We start from the raw sequence: 16,822 nt of genomic DNA, 5'->3' as shown, positions 1-16,822 counted from the left end.
TATCAGCCTTGTTAGCTGAAGATCACTGCTCTTGTTTCTTTGTGGCCTGCTGCACCATAGGGTGTCTTTGTCCTACTTGCCAGGTATCTTGGATACGGCCATCATTGATCGGGGAAGAAATGTGGTATCTTGTTCTCGAGATGGGACAGCACGACTTTGGGACTGTGGGCGCTCAGCCTGCCTGGGCATCATAGGAGACTGCGGTTCTTCCATCAATGGTATGGCTGTGGGTGCTGCTGACAACTCCATAAACCTCGGCTCCCCTGAGCAAACACCCAGTAAGTGAATAATAATATTAGTTATTTTCTTTTCTCTAAGTTTCTCTCAGTGTTCGTCTTAGTCTCTTTTTTCCTCATTCTATATTCCTGCTCTATAACTTGTTTTCTATTTTCCATTTAGGGGCCAAAGAGATGGTATAGCATTTAGGAAGCCTACCTTGCATGTGTAACCCAGATTATATCCCTAGCATTGGTCCTCAAGTACCATCAGGAGCAGGAGAAATCCCTATGACCACCAGGTGTGGCACAAACCCACCCACCCACCCCCCAAAAAAGTAAACAAGTAAATTTTTAGTTACTTTTCCCACTTACCACTATCAGTTCACCTTTGATCATGTTTTCCTGTGTTTTTTTTTTTGTGGGGGTGGGTTGTTTTTTGTTTTTTGTTTTTTGGGCCACACCCGGCTGTGCTCAGGGGTTACTCCTTTCATCTGTTCAGAAATAGCTCCTGTCTGGCTCAGGGGATCATATGGGATGCTGGGATTTGAACCAACCACCTTAGGTCCTGGATCACACCCGGCTGTGCTCAGGGGTTACTCCTTTCATCTGTTCAGAAATAGCTCCTGTCTGGCTCAGGGGATCATATGGGATGCTGGGATTTGAACCAACCACCTTAGGTCCTGGATCGGCTGCTTGCAAGGCAAACATCACTGTACTATCTCTCTGGCCCCAATGTTTTCCTGTTTTAACTTTGTTAAACTCATGATTATTTGGAACTGTCCTTTTTTATTTACTAATTCCACTTTTTTGTTTCTTAAGAATCCTTTGGGGCCGGGAAGGTGGCGCTAGAGGTAAGGTGTCTGCCTTGCAAGTACTAGCGTAGGACGGACCACGGTTTGATCCCCCGGTGTCCCATATGGTCCCCCAAGCCAGGGGCGATTTCTGAGCGCATAGCCAGGAGTAACCCCTGAGCGTCAAACGGGTGTGGCCCAAAAACAAAAACAAAAAAACAAAAAAAAAGAATCCTTGTGAATGATTATCTTGTCTTTTTGTATATGACCACTTCCTCAGTACCTAAAAGTGCCTTATATGTAGTATGTCTTTAATAAGTGAATGAACATATTTTATTTCCTTAAGATTTCAAAGGTCTTAAGGGTAAAAGACTATTTTGTTCAGCCTTGTTCCCCTTCTACTACTATGACATTTTATCACAATACAAAGGACTTAATAATACTTTCAAGTTGGGTTTATTAATATTATATTTTACATATATAGAAAGTCACTCTCTGGAGCAGAGATGTGGCTCAAGTGGTAGAGCTCATACCTCATAAAAGTGAGGCTCTATATTTGATGTCAAGATTGCATCTCATAACAGTAACAAAAAAAAAAAAAATAAAATAAAAAAGTCACCCTTTAGCTTTTTGCTCTTTTTTTTCCCCCGAAAGTGAGGTATGCTAAGTTTCATAGTTGGTTTTATTTTGAGAGGGGTTGGTTTTGGATTTTGTTTTATTTTGGTTTAGTTTGGTTTTGGGATCATACCCGACAGTGCTAAGGAGTTACTCCTGGCTCTGCACTCAAAAATCATTCCTGGAAGGCTCAGGAGACCATACAGGATGCCTGGGATTGAACCCGGGTCTGTCCCAGGTTGACAGTATACAAGGCAAATGCCCTACTACTGTGCTATCACTCCAGCCCAGGTGGTTTTTGTTCTTTTATTTAATGGGGCTATCCCTGTAATGTTCAGGTGTCACTCCTGGCTCTGCCACTCAGGAATTACTCCTGGAAGTGCTCAGAGGATCATATGGGTTGTTGAAAATTGAACCTAGGTCAGTCTCATGCAAGGCAAGTGCCCTTGCCTGCTGTACTTACATATATATATATATATATATATATATATATATATATTTTTTTTTTTTTTTTTTTTTTGATTTTTGGGTTACACCTGGCAGTGCTCAGGGGTTACTCCTGGCTCTATGCTCAGAAGTCGCTCCTGGTAGGCTCAGGAGATCATATGGGATGCCAGGATTCGAACCACCGTTCTTCTGCATGCAAGGCAAACACCTTACCTCTATGCTATCTCTCCGGCCCACCTGCTGTACTCTTTCCAGCCTCTTCCCCTAGTTAAGTTTGTTTGTTTCTTTCTCTCTTTCTCTCTTTCTCTTTCTTTCTTTCTTTCTTTCTTTCTTTCTTTCTTTCTTTCTTTCTTTCTTTCTTTCTTTCTTTCTTTCTTTCTTTCTTTCTTTCTTTCTTTCTTTCTTTCTTTCTTTCTTTCTTTCTTTCTTTCTTTCTCTCTTTCTTTCTCTTCCTTCCTTCCTTCCTCCCTTCCTTCCTCCCTTCCTCCTTTCCTTCCTTCCTTCCTTCCTTCCTTCCTTCCTTCCTTCCTTCCTTCCTTCCTTCCTTCCTTTCTTCCTTCCTTCCTTCCTTCCTTCCTTCCTTCCTTCCTTCCTTCCTTCCTTCCTTCCTTCCTTCCTTCCTTCCTTCCTTCCTTCCTTCCTTCCTTCCTTCCTTCCTTCCTTTCTTCTTTCCTATTCTTTCCTTTCTTTCCTTTTCTTTCTTGGGGCTCTACATCCTGTGATCTTCCGAGCTTACTTAGGGATCACCAACTCTGTGTTTAGGGATAACTCCTGGCAGGGCTTGGGAGACCCATATGGGTTGCTGGGGATCGGAATTAGGTAGGCTGTGTGCAAGGCAATACCTTGTCCACTTACTACCGCTTTGTCCCAACTACTAGTAAGGTTGTAGGTGCACTGTTTCTCACCTCAGTAATTGTGTATATTAAACACCTTACCACCACCACCACCAACCAGTCACCCCCTTCTACAGTTCCAGTACCTGTCTCCTTCTCCCTGTAATAGTCACTACTCTGCCAGAGTCCAAAAGTTTTGATTTTATTTATTTTTTTAGTATTATTTGTTTGTTTGAGGAACAAACCTGGTTGTGCTCAGGGATTACTTCTGGCGAGGTTCCCAGGGACCTGAATGGTAAAGGGGATTGACCGTTGGTCAATTTGTGCTAAGCAAGCAGCTTACCCATTGACTTAGCTCTCTAGACCCCAAAGTTTTTTTTTCATTTGTTTGTGTCTTTGTTTCTATTCCACAAATATGCTTATATTTTTTTGGTTATTAAGATAGCTCATCTGTCATACAGGTGAACGAGAGGTTGGAACAGAGTCGAAAATGCTTCTCTTGGCCCGGGAAGATAAGAAGCTTCAGTGCTTGGGACTCCAGAGCAGGCAGCCGGCAAGTGGTTTTCTTTGAACTCTGGGGCAAGCTAGGTCTCTGATTCTTGGCATGCCATTTCAGAAACATTTTCACCTGCTCCCTGTTTTCTCCTAAATTTAAGGGAGCTGCATGAATGAATGGCAGTGCAGTGTATGATGAAGAGCCTGGCGTTTGGAATAAAGGCAACTTTTAACATTCAGCTTGGGGGCTGGAGTGGTGGTGCAAGCGGTAGGGCGTCTGCCTTGCATACATGTGCTAACCTAGAATAACTGCAGTTTGATCTCCCAGCGTCCTATATAGTTCCTCAAGCCAGGAACGATTTCTGAGTGCATAGCCAGGAGTAATCCCTGAGAGTCACCGGGTGTGGCTCCAAAACCAAAGCAAAACAAAAAAACCCAATTTTGCTCTTCACTTAAAGGCTGTGACATCAAGTAGATTACTTAAGCACTTAGCTCAGTTTTTTCATCATTAAATTGGTCATAGTAGGCTTTCCCTGGCAGTGTTTATATGGTAAAGATTCAAAATGCTCTACTACTTTGTGACTTTTAAATCACTTTCCTCTTGGGTCTTGGTATACTAGATATAAAATGACATAGTTGTATAGATTCCTTCTGCTTCTAAAGCAGAAGGTTCCTATACCTTTATTTTTCTGGCTGTTGCAATTTTTTTTGTTTTGTTTTATTTTGTTTTGACCACACCAAGGATCACTCCTGACTGATTGGGAGATCAGATGAGATGCTGGGGATTAAACCCACATCAGCTGCATACAAAGCAAATGCCTTACCCACTGTACTATCTCCCCAGTCTCCATGGTTCTTTTCTGAGCTTGTTTCTTTCCTGTGCCCCTCTCCACTGCCCACCTCCATTCTACTGTTCACTCCCTGGATTTATGACGTGGCTCTAAATTTACTCAGATTTCATCTGTGGCCATTTTAAGGTATCCTTATGGACCCTTGCTGAGAAAGCTACTCTAAAGTAACATGAAACTTTATTTATTTGGGGAGGGCCTACACCCATCAGGGCTTAAGGGGTTACTCTTGGCTATGGTCTCAGAAATTACTCCTGGCAGGCTTGGAAGACAATATGAGATGCTAGGGATTAAACTAATTTGGCCATATGCAAGGCAAATGCCCTAACTGCTGTGCTATTACTCCAGCTCCTAAAGTAACATGAAGCTTTAAGTTGAATAAAGGACCCAAGCGGTCAGGATTGTGATCACAGAATGATGAGAGCATCTTTTATAGAATAGTTAATTGAATATTTTTCTTCAATAGTGATAGAACAACAGGTAGGGCGCTTGCCTTGTATGTGGCCAACCTGGGTTCTATCCCTAGCATTCCATATGGTCACTGAAACATAGCCAGGAGCAATTCCTGTGTGCAGAGCTAGGAGTAAACTCTAAGCATTGCCAGCTATGGCAGTGCTCAGGGGATACTCCTGGCTCCATGATCAGAAATTGCTCCTGGCAATCACGGGGGACCATATGGGATGCTGGGATTCGAACTGATGACCTTCTGCATGAAAGGCAAACACCTTACCTCCATGCTATCTCTCCAGCCCCAAGGAAGCGAACTTTCAATGTGTGAATTTCAGATGTTTTTCAAGTAGAGAATTGTAGAGGTAATAGAAGGTTTTAGTGTTGAGGAGCAGGTGAATTATTGCTTCAAAGAGTTAATAGTTTGAAAACTACTACCTGTGAGTATGATATTAAATAAACTGTGTGCATACTCAGATCCCTGGAATGATTGTTGGTGAAGGCAAAGCTTAGATGAAGAGTGCTTAGAAGAGGAAGGAAGGGCAGAAGCACTAGGACATGCCTTGTATGTAGCCAACCTGGGTTCATTTCCCTTGTGGTCCCCAACCCTGCCAGGAATGAGCCCTGAGCACAGAGCCAGGAGTAAGCCTTGAGCTTTGCCAGGTGTAGCCCAAAAAACAAAAAGGAAAAAAAAAAATAAGAGCAAGAAAGGAATGAAGAAAATATCTGTAAAATTAGCGAAAATAATGTTTTCTTGGTGCCTGCTTATCCCTGGAATTAAATTCAACCTTAAATAGCATTTTGTTGTTTACTTGTTCCAGATTTTTCTCTATATTGGCTCAGATGCCTTCAACTGCTGTACTTTTCTCTCTGGCTTCTTGCTATTGGCTGGAACCCATGATGGAAATATTTATCAGTTGGATGTGAGGAATACAAGGTTAGTCACTATTCATTTTCGGGGTACAAAAATACATTTTCTACGCTGTGGAAATTTGTATTGGCTTTAACATTGATTTAGCCTAGCATATAGAAGGCTACTGAATTAAGGATTTAGTTTTCATTGGTAAAGGTTTTCTGGTGTGAATTGTCTTGATTCATTCATTTATGATTGTCCTATCATAAAGATCTTTTTGCAAATTAAGTTTAATGATAATAATGATAGGGGCCACAATGTAGGTCATCAGTGAGCACTTGCCTAGTATGCAACACACACATTCAAGGTTATAAAGAACTATTAATTTGAGGGGGCACATTTGGTGATGTTCAGGGAATCCTACTGGTAATGCTTAGGGGACCATGTGGTATGCTGGAAATCAAACCTAGGTCGACTCTCTCCAAGGTGTACTATTTTTTTTTTTTTTTTTTTTTTTTTTTTTTTTTTTTTTTTTTGGTTTTTGGGCCACACCCGTTTGACGCTCAGGGGTTACTCCTGGCTATGAGCTCAGAAATCGCCCCTGGCTTGGGGAGACCATATGGGACGCCGGGGGACCGAACCGCGGTCCGTCCTATGCTAACGCTTGTAAGGCAGACACCTTACCTCTAGCGCCACCTTCCCGGCCCCACCAAGGTGTACTATTGCTTGGGCTCCAGAACTGTTCATTTTAAGGAACTGGATAATTTTCATTGTAGTATTGTTAAGTAATCCAACTTTGGGGCCCAGAGAGATAGCACAGCGGTGTTTGCCTTGCAAGTAGCCGATCCAGGACCAAAGGTGGTTGGTTCAAATCCCGGTGTCCCATATGGTCCCCCATGCCTGCCAGGAACTATTTCTGAGCAGGCAGCCAGGAGTATCTCCTGAGCGCCGCTGGGTGTGGCCCAAAAACCAAAAAAAAAAAAAAGTAATCCAACTCTGTTTATTTGATCAGACCCTATCAAAGCACTTTGTCTTGACCTTAATACTATCCAGAGAGAGGCAGGAGAGATAGTACAATGGATAAGCACTTGCCTTGCATTCAGTTGACCCATGTTTGATTGCCCAGTTGCCCAGCACCCTGATTCCCATCTGATTCCCACCATGAATAATACTTGAGCTCAGAGCCAGGAATAAGTCCTATGCACCAGGTGTGGCCCAAACACCAAACCAAGGAAAATTATCTAGAGAGAATTACACAATGTTTTTCTCCTAAGATTGAAAATATTTTTGTTTCTCTTTCTCCTCCTTTCATCCTGATATAACTGATATTCATTGGCTGACTTCTCTGTGCCTTAATTTGTGCACAGCACTCAAAATAGGAGTCAAAGATACTGATCCTCCTGCTCTGAGGCACTTGGATTCTAACTGTAAAGATAAACAAGGCCAGAGGTTGTCTGATCAGTGGTCTAACAGCTGTTAGCCTGAAATTGAGAAGCCTAAAGAGAGTGAGGAAGGGGCCAGAGAGATAGCATGGAGGTAAGGTATTTGCCTTGCATGCAGAAGGTCGGTGGTTCGAATCCCGGCATCCCATATGGTCCACCTCAGCCTGCCAGGAGCGATTTCTGAGCATAGAACCAGGAGTAATCCCTGAGCGCTGCCGGTGTGACCCAAAAACAAAACAAAACAAAACAAAAAACAAACAAAAAAAAGAAAGTGAGGAAGGCAAGATACATCTCTGAGGATGCACAAGTGTAACTGGGTTTTATCCAGTAAGAAGTTAAGATAAAGGAGGGGGGACCCAGCATCAGCATTAGAAGTATAGCATCTACAGAGACTTGAAGGCATATGAAAATATGGCCCTTTTCAGGGATCTTAGAATAGTTAAATATCACAAGTGTATACCTTATATATAGGGCAGGCAATATATCAGCTTGCTTAAGAAGGTCTGACTTTTTTTGTTGTTAGTTTTTTTTTTTGTTTTGTTTTGTTTTTTTTTTTTCGTTTTTTCGGGCCACACCCGTTTGATGCTCAGGGGTTATTCCTGGCTAAGTGCTCAGAAATTGCCCCTGGCTTGGGGAGACCATATGGGACGCCAGGGGATTGAACCGTGGTCCTTTCTTGGCTGGCGCTTGCAAGGCAGACACCTTACCTCTAGCGGCACCTCGCTGGCCCCAATGTTGTTAGTTTTTTTGATTCTTGTTTTTGGCTTTCACCCAGTGATGCTTGGGTTACTCCTGGTGGTGCTTAGGGGACTATATGGGATGCTGGAGATCGAACTGGTGTTGACTATATGCAAGGCAAATGCCCTACCCAAATGTTATACAATTGTTCCAGCCCTTGAGCTACCAATCTAAGGGCTTTGAACTTAATTCCAAGAGCAGTGAAGAAATTACAGCTGAAGGGTTTGGCCCCTAAACAAAACAAAACAAAATTATAGCTGAGGAGGAACCAGCTTGTCCCTTTTCTATCATAATCTAAGTTAATTTCATGCTTGTTTATGACTCGAGATAGGAACTAAATCTATTATGTCATCCTTACATATGAAAATTTTACCTATTTTCTCCTTCATTTTACAGTTTTAATAATTTCCAGTTAGTCATATAATTATATATGTAAATCTATCTACATTTATAAGTTAAATAACACTAGCTGAAGAGATAGTCTAGCAGGGAGGGCACCTGCCTTATTCATAGCCACCATGATGCCACATATTATCCTCTGAGTTCTGTCAGAAGTGATGCCTTGGTGCAAAGCTAGAAATAAGCTTGAGCACAGCTCAAGCTCCTCCTCCCTAAAAAAGAAAAGATTAACACATTTTAAATTGATATCTTAAATCCTTGTCAAGCCTCCCCTAAAAAGTAGAGATCTTGGTGATGACCTGGTTTAGTTTATTCAATTCAATGGTATGTTTAGAGAGATGATTTGACTTACTCCAAAGCTATTTTGAATAGATTCTCTTGTTTTCCCAGTTAAGGATCTTGCCACATTTAAGTGTTGGGTTCTGTCCACATTTGTTATAGCTATTTTTATGTTGTAAATATTATATGTTGAATAAAATCTAGCACTGCTTTTGAAGAAAAAAGTAAAATTGAGCCTTCACTTTGAATCCTAGAGTTCCAGTACAAGTCATCCACAGATCAGGAGCACCAGTTCTGTCCCTGCTGAGTTTCAAAGATGGATTCATTGCTAGCCAAGGTGGGTCCAAGTCCCAAGTGATAGAGATGGTTTTAAGTGCCTGGTTTGTGGTTGAGCTAGGAGTGTGGTTCTTCGCCATTCTTTAGCATATTGTAATTACTCTAAATTGTAATTAACTTATGTGTCTTACCTGTCAAGTTTCTTGAATAGTGGCCTGTTTCATTCTGTTCTTCTAGCAGTTAACCCAGTGTCCATTATGTAGGTGGTCAGTAAGCATTCAAGAAAATGGAGTGGCCCTTATTACATAACATTGAAGACTCAGTATTGTATCTGTTAAAACGTTTTCCTTGAAGGAATGAAACCATAGGCCTATAGAAGAAAACAGGCATAACTGTCCATGACATTGAAGCAAAAGGCCTCTTCAAGGTTGAAAAGGTAGAAACACCACTGACCAAACAAATAGAAGCAAAGATAAAGAATTGGGACTACATTAAATTAAAAAGCTTCTGGGGCTGGAGAGATAGCACAGCGGCATTTGCCTTGCAAGCAGCTGATCCAGGACCTAAGGTGGTTGGTTCGAATCCTGGCGTCCCATATAGTCCCCGTGCCTGCCAGGAGCTATTTCTGAGCAGACAGCCAGGAGTATCTCCTGAGCGCCGCTGGGTGTGGCCCAAAAAACAAAAAACAACAAAAAAAAAGCTTCTGAACCTCAAAGGAAACGAGGACCAGGATACAAACACCACCCACAAAAGAGAAGAAATTATTCAATTATTCTCCCAATAACCATAAGGGGTTAATATCTAAGATATATAAGGGGCTGGTAGAGCTTTACAAGAGGAAAAAAAGCCTAACACCATCAAAAAATGAGAAGAATGAACAGACACTACCTCAAAGAAAAAACACAGATGGCCAAAAGATACATGAAAAAAATCTTCACATCATTAATCATCAGGGAGATGCAACTCAAACTACAATGCAGTATCACCTCAAACTACAGAGATTGGTGGGAATGAAGACTGGTTCAGCCTTTTTTTGGAAAACAATATGGACAATCCTCAAAAAACTAGAAATTGAGCTCCCATATGACCCAATAATATTGCTTCCTAGGGATCCAAAAACACAATGCAGAAAAGGCACCTGCACTCGTGTGTTCATTGCAGCACTATTCACAATAGTCAGAATTTGGAAACAACCGAGTACCCTGAGAACAGATAGTGGATAAAGAAACCATGATACATCTACACAATAGAATACTCTACAGTTGTTAGAAAAAAATTAATTTGCTTATACATAATGGACATGTGGAATATTATGCTGAGTGAAATGAGTCATAGGGATAGAATAGATATAAAATGATCACACTTATTTTTAGGATATTAAAAAATAGATTCATAATAATATTCAAGTACAATAGAGGTTAGGGCCAGGATAAACAAGAGAAGAGCTATAATAATCAATATGAGAAGAGAGGGGAGAAACCCAGTAGAAGATATCACTTTCATTGCTGAAATAAATGATAAAGTGACACCAGATTTGGGGAGGGAGGTCTCACCCCAGCTGTACTTATTTCTGGCTCTGCCCTCGGGGATTATTACTGGTGGGCTGGGATCACCCTGTAGGGTGCTGGTTATAAAACCTGGGTCAGCAGGGTGCACGGCAAACACCCTTTGCACTGTACTATCCACTTCAGTCCCTTAACATAATTTTTTAAAATATTTATATAGTCACATTCCTTGTTAAAAATCATTACCTACAAGAGGTTTGCAAATAGTTACATAAGCGTACAGTTGTTTGCTCTGTGCTCACAGCAGGTATTTCTAATCAAAGATGACCTTTCTTGCCACAGAGCTTGCAAGTTCTCTCCAGCTCTGAATTCTTGGCAACCAATATAGGTCTTATTTTACCAACATAATGAGAATTCTTTGTCGTTCTTAGTCTTAGGATGGTTTTTGTTGTTGTTTTTGTTTTTATGGTCTCAACTGGCAGTGGTCAGGGGCTAGTCACTCCAGGATTCAGGAATTCTGCATTCAGGAATCACTCCTGGCAGGGATCAAAAGAACGTAGGTCAGCTGCGTACAAGGCAAGTGCCCTACCTGCTGTGCTATTTCTGACCCCAGGATGGGTTTTTTATTTTTGTGTATTTTTGTTGGTATGGGACCATAGTTTGCGATGTTTAGGGACTATGCTTGGTGCTTAGGGAACTACCAGTAGTGTTTGGATAACTATGGTGCCAAGGATCAAACCCAGGGTTACTGCTTGCAAAGCATATGCTCCAGCTCTTTGAACAATCTCTGTGGTTCTAGATCTTTTTTTCTCATGATTATTGGGCCATATGTGGCAGTCCTCAGTGTTTGCTCCTGCTCTATGCTCAGGGATCACTCCTAGCAGGAGATAGGGGGCTATGTAGAATGCGGGAGATTAAACCCAGGTTAGCTTCATGCAAGGCAAGCACCTTTTTATACTATCTCTCCAGCTCTTAAAGCAGGCTTGTGATATATAGACATATATCAAAATACCTAATGTTTTTTAACTTCTTTGTGTACAATTCTCACTTATCAAAACATACTTTCTTCCTTTTAGGTGATGGAAGCTGTTTTATTGTCCAGCAGGACCTTGACTATGTCATTGAGCTCACTGGGGCTGACTGTGACCCTGTATATAAGGTACAGGACTGAGAAAAGAACATGACAGGTTGACTTTAAGCCAGGATCCAGGGCTTTGAGGAGGCTGGCCTGAATACTTTTTCATTGGGGGTGATAACAGACTTTGGGTGCAATGTGAGAAATCAGAATTTGGAGTCCGGGCCCAGAGAGATAGCACAGCGGTGTTTGCCTTGCAAGCAGCCGATCCAGGACCAAAGGTGGTTGGTTCGAATCCCGGTGTCCCATATGGTCCCCCATGCCTGCCAGGAGCTATTTCTGAGCAGACAGCGAGGAGTGACCCCTGAGCACTGCCGGGTGTGACCCAAAAACCAAAAAAAAAAAAAAAGAATTTGGAGTCCAAGTGATTTTATCACTGGTTTTAGAAAAGTGAAGAATCATTTCATCCTTCCATTCTGTCAGTCCATCTGTGAAATAGAGATAATAGTTAATATAGTAACAGTTAATATTTGGGGCCAGAGTGATAGCACAGCAGTAGGGCGTTTGCCTTGCATGTGGCAAATCCAGGACAGACCTTGGTTCGGTCCTTGTATCCCATATCGTCCCCCCAAGCCAGGAGCGATTTCTGTGAGCACATAGCCAAGAGTAACCACTGAGCATCACCAGGTGCAGCCCCCCCCAAAAAAAAATGCATATGAGGGGCCAGAGTCATGGCGCAAGCAGTAGGGTGTTTGCCTTGCACAGGCTAACCTAGGACTGACCACGGTTCAATTCCCCGGCATCCCATATGGTCTCCTGAAATGGCCAGGAATGATTTCTTTTTTTGGGGGGGGGGTTTGGCGCCACACCCATTTGATGCTCAGGGCTTACTCCTGGCTAAGCGCTCAGAAATTGTCCCTGGCTTGGGGGGACCATATGGGACGCCCGGGGATCGAACCACAGTCCTTCCTTGACTAGCGCTTTCAAGGCAGACACCGTACCTCTAGTGCCACCTCACCGGCTTTTTGGGTTTGTTTTTTTTTGGAATAATTTCTAAACACAGAGCTAGGAGTAATGCTTGAGCGCCACCAAGTGTAGTCCCAAAACAAAACAAAATAAAAAACATATCCTAATAATTAGGGCCGGAGAGATAGCATGGAGGTAAGGTATTTGCCTTGCATACAGAAGGATGGTGGTTCAAATCCTGGCATTACATATGGTCCCCCAAGCCTGCCAGGAGCGATTTCTGAGCATAGAGCCAGGAGTAACCCCTGAGCACTGCTGGGTGTGACCCAAAAACCAAAAAAAAAAAAAAAAAAGCATATGAAAGCTCTTTATAAATTTTTTTTTTTTTTTGTGGTTTTTTTTGGGTCACACCCGGCAGTGCTCAGAGGTTATTCCTGGCTCCAGGCTCAGAAATTGCTCCTGGCAGGCACGGGGGACCATATGGGGCGCCGGGATTCAAACCGATGACCTCCTGCATGAAAGGCAAACGCCTTACCTCCATGCTATCTCTCCGGCCCAAAAGCTCTTTATAAATTTAAAATACTCTATAAATATTAACTATTGTTTTGATGTTTTGTTTGTTTGTTTTTAAGTCACACCCAGTGGCGCTCAGGGTTTACTCCTGGCTCTGCACTCAGAAATAGCTCCTGGAAGGCTCAAGCGACCATATGGGTTGCCTGGATTTGAACCACCATTCGTTCTGGATCGGCTACTTGCAAGGCAAATGACTAACCACTGTGCTAACTCTCCGACCCCAAATATTAACTATTATTTTGTAATTAAAGTTTAACTAATACATTTGATTACAGCAGAAAGATATTTATTTTTTAGATATTATAGCAAATGATTTACATATATTCTTTCATTAATCATTGTTACCATTTCTTTTTTTTGTTTTGTTTTGTGTTTTTGGGGGGGGCCACACCCGTTTGATGCTTAGGGGTTACTCCTGGCTATGAGCTCAGAAATCGCTCCTGGCTTGGGGGAACCATGTGGGACGCTAGGGGATCAAACCGTGGTCCGTCCTATGCTAGCGCTTGCAGGGCAGACACCTTACCTATAGCGCCACCTCTCTGGCCCCTGTTACCATTTCTTGAGGCCATGTAGATTTTTTTGTTCTTATGGTGCCCGGCAGTGTCTAGGGCTTACTCCTGACACTGCACTTAGGAATTACTTCTGGCAGGTTCCGAGTACCAATATGGGGTGCTTGGGATGGAATCCAGCTCAGTTGCATGCAAGGCAAACTACTCCCAACCCACTTGTACTATTGCTCTGGCCCTTAGATTATTATTCCTATATTTTGGGGGGGGGGGGGCACACCCAGTGGTGCTCAGGGGTTACTCCTGGCTGTCTGCTCAGAAATAGCTCCTGGCAGGCACGGGGGACCATATGGGACACCGGGATTCGAACCAACCACCTGTGGTCCTGGATCGGCTGCTTGCCAGGCAAACGCCACTGTGCTATCTCTCCGGGCCCTATTCCTATATTTTTTTTAAATTAAAAGGCTATATTAGGGGCCGGGAAGGTGGTGCTAGAGGTAAGGTGTCTGCCTTGCAAGCACTAGCGTAGGGTGAACCGCTGTTCGATCCCCTGGCATTCCATATGGTCCCCCCAAGCCAGGGGCGATTTCTGAGCGCATAGCCAGGAGTAACCCCTGAGCATCAAACAGGTGTGGCCCCAAAACCAAAAATAACAAAAAGGCTATATTAAAAGTTAAATTAATTATGTAGGGGCTGGTGAGGTGGCGCTAGAGGTAAGGTGTCTGCCTTGCAAGCGCTAGCCAAAGAAGGACTGCGGTTCAATCCCCCGGCATCCCATATGGTCCCCCCAAGCCAGGGGCAATTTCTGAGTGCTTAGCCAGGAGTAACCCCTGAGCATCAAATGGGTGTGGCCTGAAAAACAAAACAAAAAATTAATTATGGAGCTAGAATAATTAGTACATCAGATAAGCCACATGCCTTGCATGCAGCCAACCCATGTTCAATCCCCAGCACCTCATATTGGTCCACCAAGTTCAGCAGGAGTGACTCCTGAGTGCTGATCCAGGAATAAGCCCTGAGCATTGCCAATGTCACACAAAAACAAAACAAAAACAAATAAAAAACAAAATGAATTTTTAAATGGTGAAACTGAGACCAGGGAGATAGTAGAACCTGGTACATAGTCTCCTTAGGTTTGAACTCCAGCCAGAAATGATTGCTGAGCACAGGCATTATGGCCAAATGCCTTCAGAAAATGATAAACTTTAAGCAATATTATACAGATGTTAAAGTTCTATAAAATATATACAAACTTTATATCTTTTATTATATAGAACTTTGTAGGGAACTGGAGAGATGATTCAACAGACTAGAATATGTAGAAGACCCTGATTTGATCCTTGGCACTGCACAATCCCCAGAGCAGAGTTAGTGCAGCCCTGAGTGCTGCAAAAGCAAAAGTAGAAAAGAACATTTTGGGATCATTTGGGGATGCATTTTGGGGTGCAGCTGAGGTATGTTTTGCATTTGGAGGTCTTAATTCAATCCCCAGTACCTCAAATCAGTCAATTATTTGAAAGATAATGTTTACTTTTTTTGGGGGGTGTGAGTTTTGGGCCACACCCAGCAGCTCTCAGGGGTTGCTCCTGGCTCTGCACTCAGAAATCACTCCTTGGGGTCAGAGCGATGGCGCAAGCAATAGGGCGTCTGCCTTGTACGTGCTAACCTAAGATAGACCGTGTTTCAATCCCTCGGCATCCCATATTGTCCCCCCAAGCCAGGAGTGATTTCTGAGCACATAACCAGGACTAACCCCTGAGCGTCACTGGGTGTGACCCAAAAACAAAAACAAAAAATGCTCCTATGGCCAGAGAGATAGCATGGAGGTAAGGCATTTGCCTTGCATGCAGAAGGTCAGTGGTTTGAATCCCGGCCTCCCATATGGTCTCCTGAGCCTTCCAGGAGCAATTTCTGAGTGTAGAGCCAGCAGGAGTAACCCCTGAGTGCTGCCGGGTATGACCCAAAAACCAAAAAAAAAAAAAAAAAAAAAGAAATTGCTCCTGGCAGGCATGGGGGATCATATGGGATGCCGGGACTCGAACCACTCTTTATCCTGGATTGACTGTGCAAAACAAACACCCTACCACTATGCTATCGCTCTGACCCCAGAGAAATTCTTTGCATTAAAACTTCCTGACTGGGGCCTGGAGAGATAGCAGAGCGGCGTTTGCCTTGCAAGCAGCCGATCCAGGACCAAAGGTGGTTGGTTCGAATCCCGGTGTCCCATATGGTCCCCCGTGCCTGCCAGGAGCTATTTCTGAGCAGACAGTCAGGAGTAACCCCTGAGCACCGCTGGGTGTGACCCAAAAACAAAAACAAAAACAAAAAAAAACAAAAAAAACTTCCTGACTGGGCCCGGAGAGGTAGCACAGCGGTGTTTGCCTTGCAAGCAGTCGATCCAGAACCTAAGGTGGTTGGTTCGAATCCCGGTGTCCCATATGGTCCCCCGTGCCTGCCAGGAGCTATTTCTGAGCAGACAGCCAGGAGTAACCCCTGAGCACCACCGGGTGTGACCCAGAAACCAAAAAACAAAACAAAACAAAACAAAAAAAAACTTCCTGAGGTTCGGGCTGGAGGGGTGGCGCTAGAGGTAAGGCATCTGCCTTGCAAGCACTTACCTAGGACGGACCGCGGTTCGATCCCCCAGTGTTCCATATGATCCCCCCCAAGCCAGGGGTGATCTCTGAGCGCATAGCCAGGAGTAACCCCTGAGTGTCAAATGGGTATGGCCCCCCCAAAATAAAACTTCCTGAGGTTCAAGAATACCCAACCATCCTCCCAAATTCAGATCTTCCGCATGAAACCACACCAGACATGATAGGTTTGTCTCTGCTTGGCCAGTTAGTTTGAGTGCTAAGTCATGCCAGCCTTTTCAAAAGACACTGTGGATGTCATTCTTTTTGTACCATAGGAGACAATAAAGTTTCTCAACTCCATTGGACTAATGAGGGCCATTAAAAAGCCTCATTTTTGGGGGGGTTTGAGTATCAGAGAGTGGTATTCCCAACCAGTGCATGGGAAATTTACAGTATTGGGAATCTAACCAGTTTGGGCCATTTGCATACAAGTGTCTTAACCCCTTTACTATCTTTCTGGACACTCTATATCTTTTATATGAAATAATTATAAACTTCCTTTGAGCTGTGAATTTTTCTGTTTCAGGTAGCCACATGGGAGAAGCAGATCTACACTTGCTGCCGAGATGGTCTTGTCCGACGCTATCAATTTTCTGACCTCTAATCCTTCGGGGGTGGAGGGAAGAATCCCAGTTAATATTTTTATTTAATATTTAATATTTTTATTTTATTTTAGTCTTTTTGACTAAATAGGAGCAGGAATATCATCTGTTCTTTCCAGGACAAAAGCCCATTAATGTCATGGGCCTTTTTCAGAAGTTAAAGAAAGCAAATGCTGTATTCTGTATGAAACAATCATTCCATGACAAGACACACTAATTGTGTTCAATGTTTATGAAAGCTCATTTTCCAAAAGAAATAAAGAGAATATTTTGGAGGA

General features: G+C 43.0%; 1 protein-coding gene across 1 annotated transcript in view; it reads left to right on the top strand.

Annotated features, from left to right (window-relative positions):
* Positions 1 to 16,822, top strand: part of PAAF1 (proteasomal ATPase associated factor 1) — a 36,629-nt gene extending 19,807 nt beyond the window's left edge. The window contains exons 7-12 of the mRNA XM_049780311.1: positions 84 to 278; positions 3,366 to 3,457; positions 5,516 to 5,631; positions 8,660 to 8,742; positions 11,263 to 11,345; positions 16,469 to 16,822. Of these exons, the coding sequence (XP_049636268.1) occupies positions 84 to 278; positions 3,366 to 3,457; positions 5,516 to 5,631; positions 8,660 to 8,742; positions 11,263 to 11,345; positions 16,469 to 16,546 (647 nt within the window). The 3' untranslated portion in view covers positions 16,547 to 16,822. The remainder of the gene's footprint in view (positions 1 to 83; positions 279 to 3,365; positions 3,458 to 5,515; positions 5,632 to 8,659; positions 8,743 to 11,262; positions 11,346 to 16,468) is intronic.

This window comes from Suncus etruscus, chromosome 9 (assembly GCF_024139225.1).
Source record: "Suncus etruscus isolate mSunEtr1 chromosome 9, mSunEtr1.pri.cur, whole genome shotgun sequence".
NCBI lineage: Eukaryota > Metazoa > Chordata > Mammalia > Eulipotyphla > Soricidae > Suncus > Suncus etruscus.
Note: the sequence above shows the minus strand (reverse complement) of the source record. Positions and strands in the feature narration are given on the sequence as shown.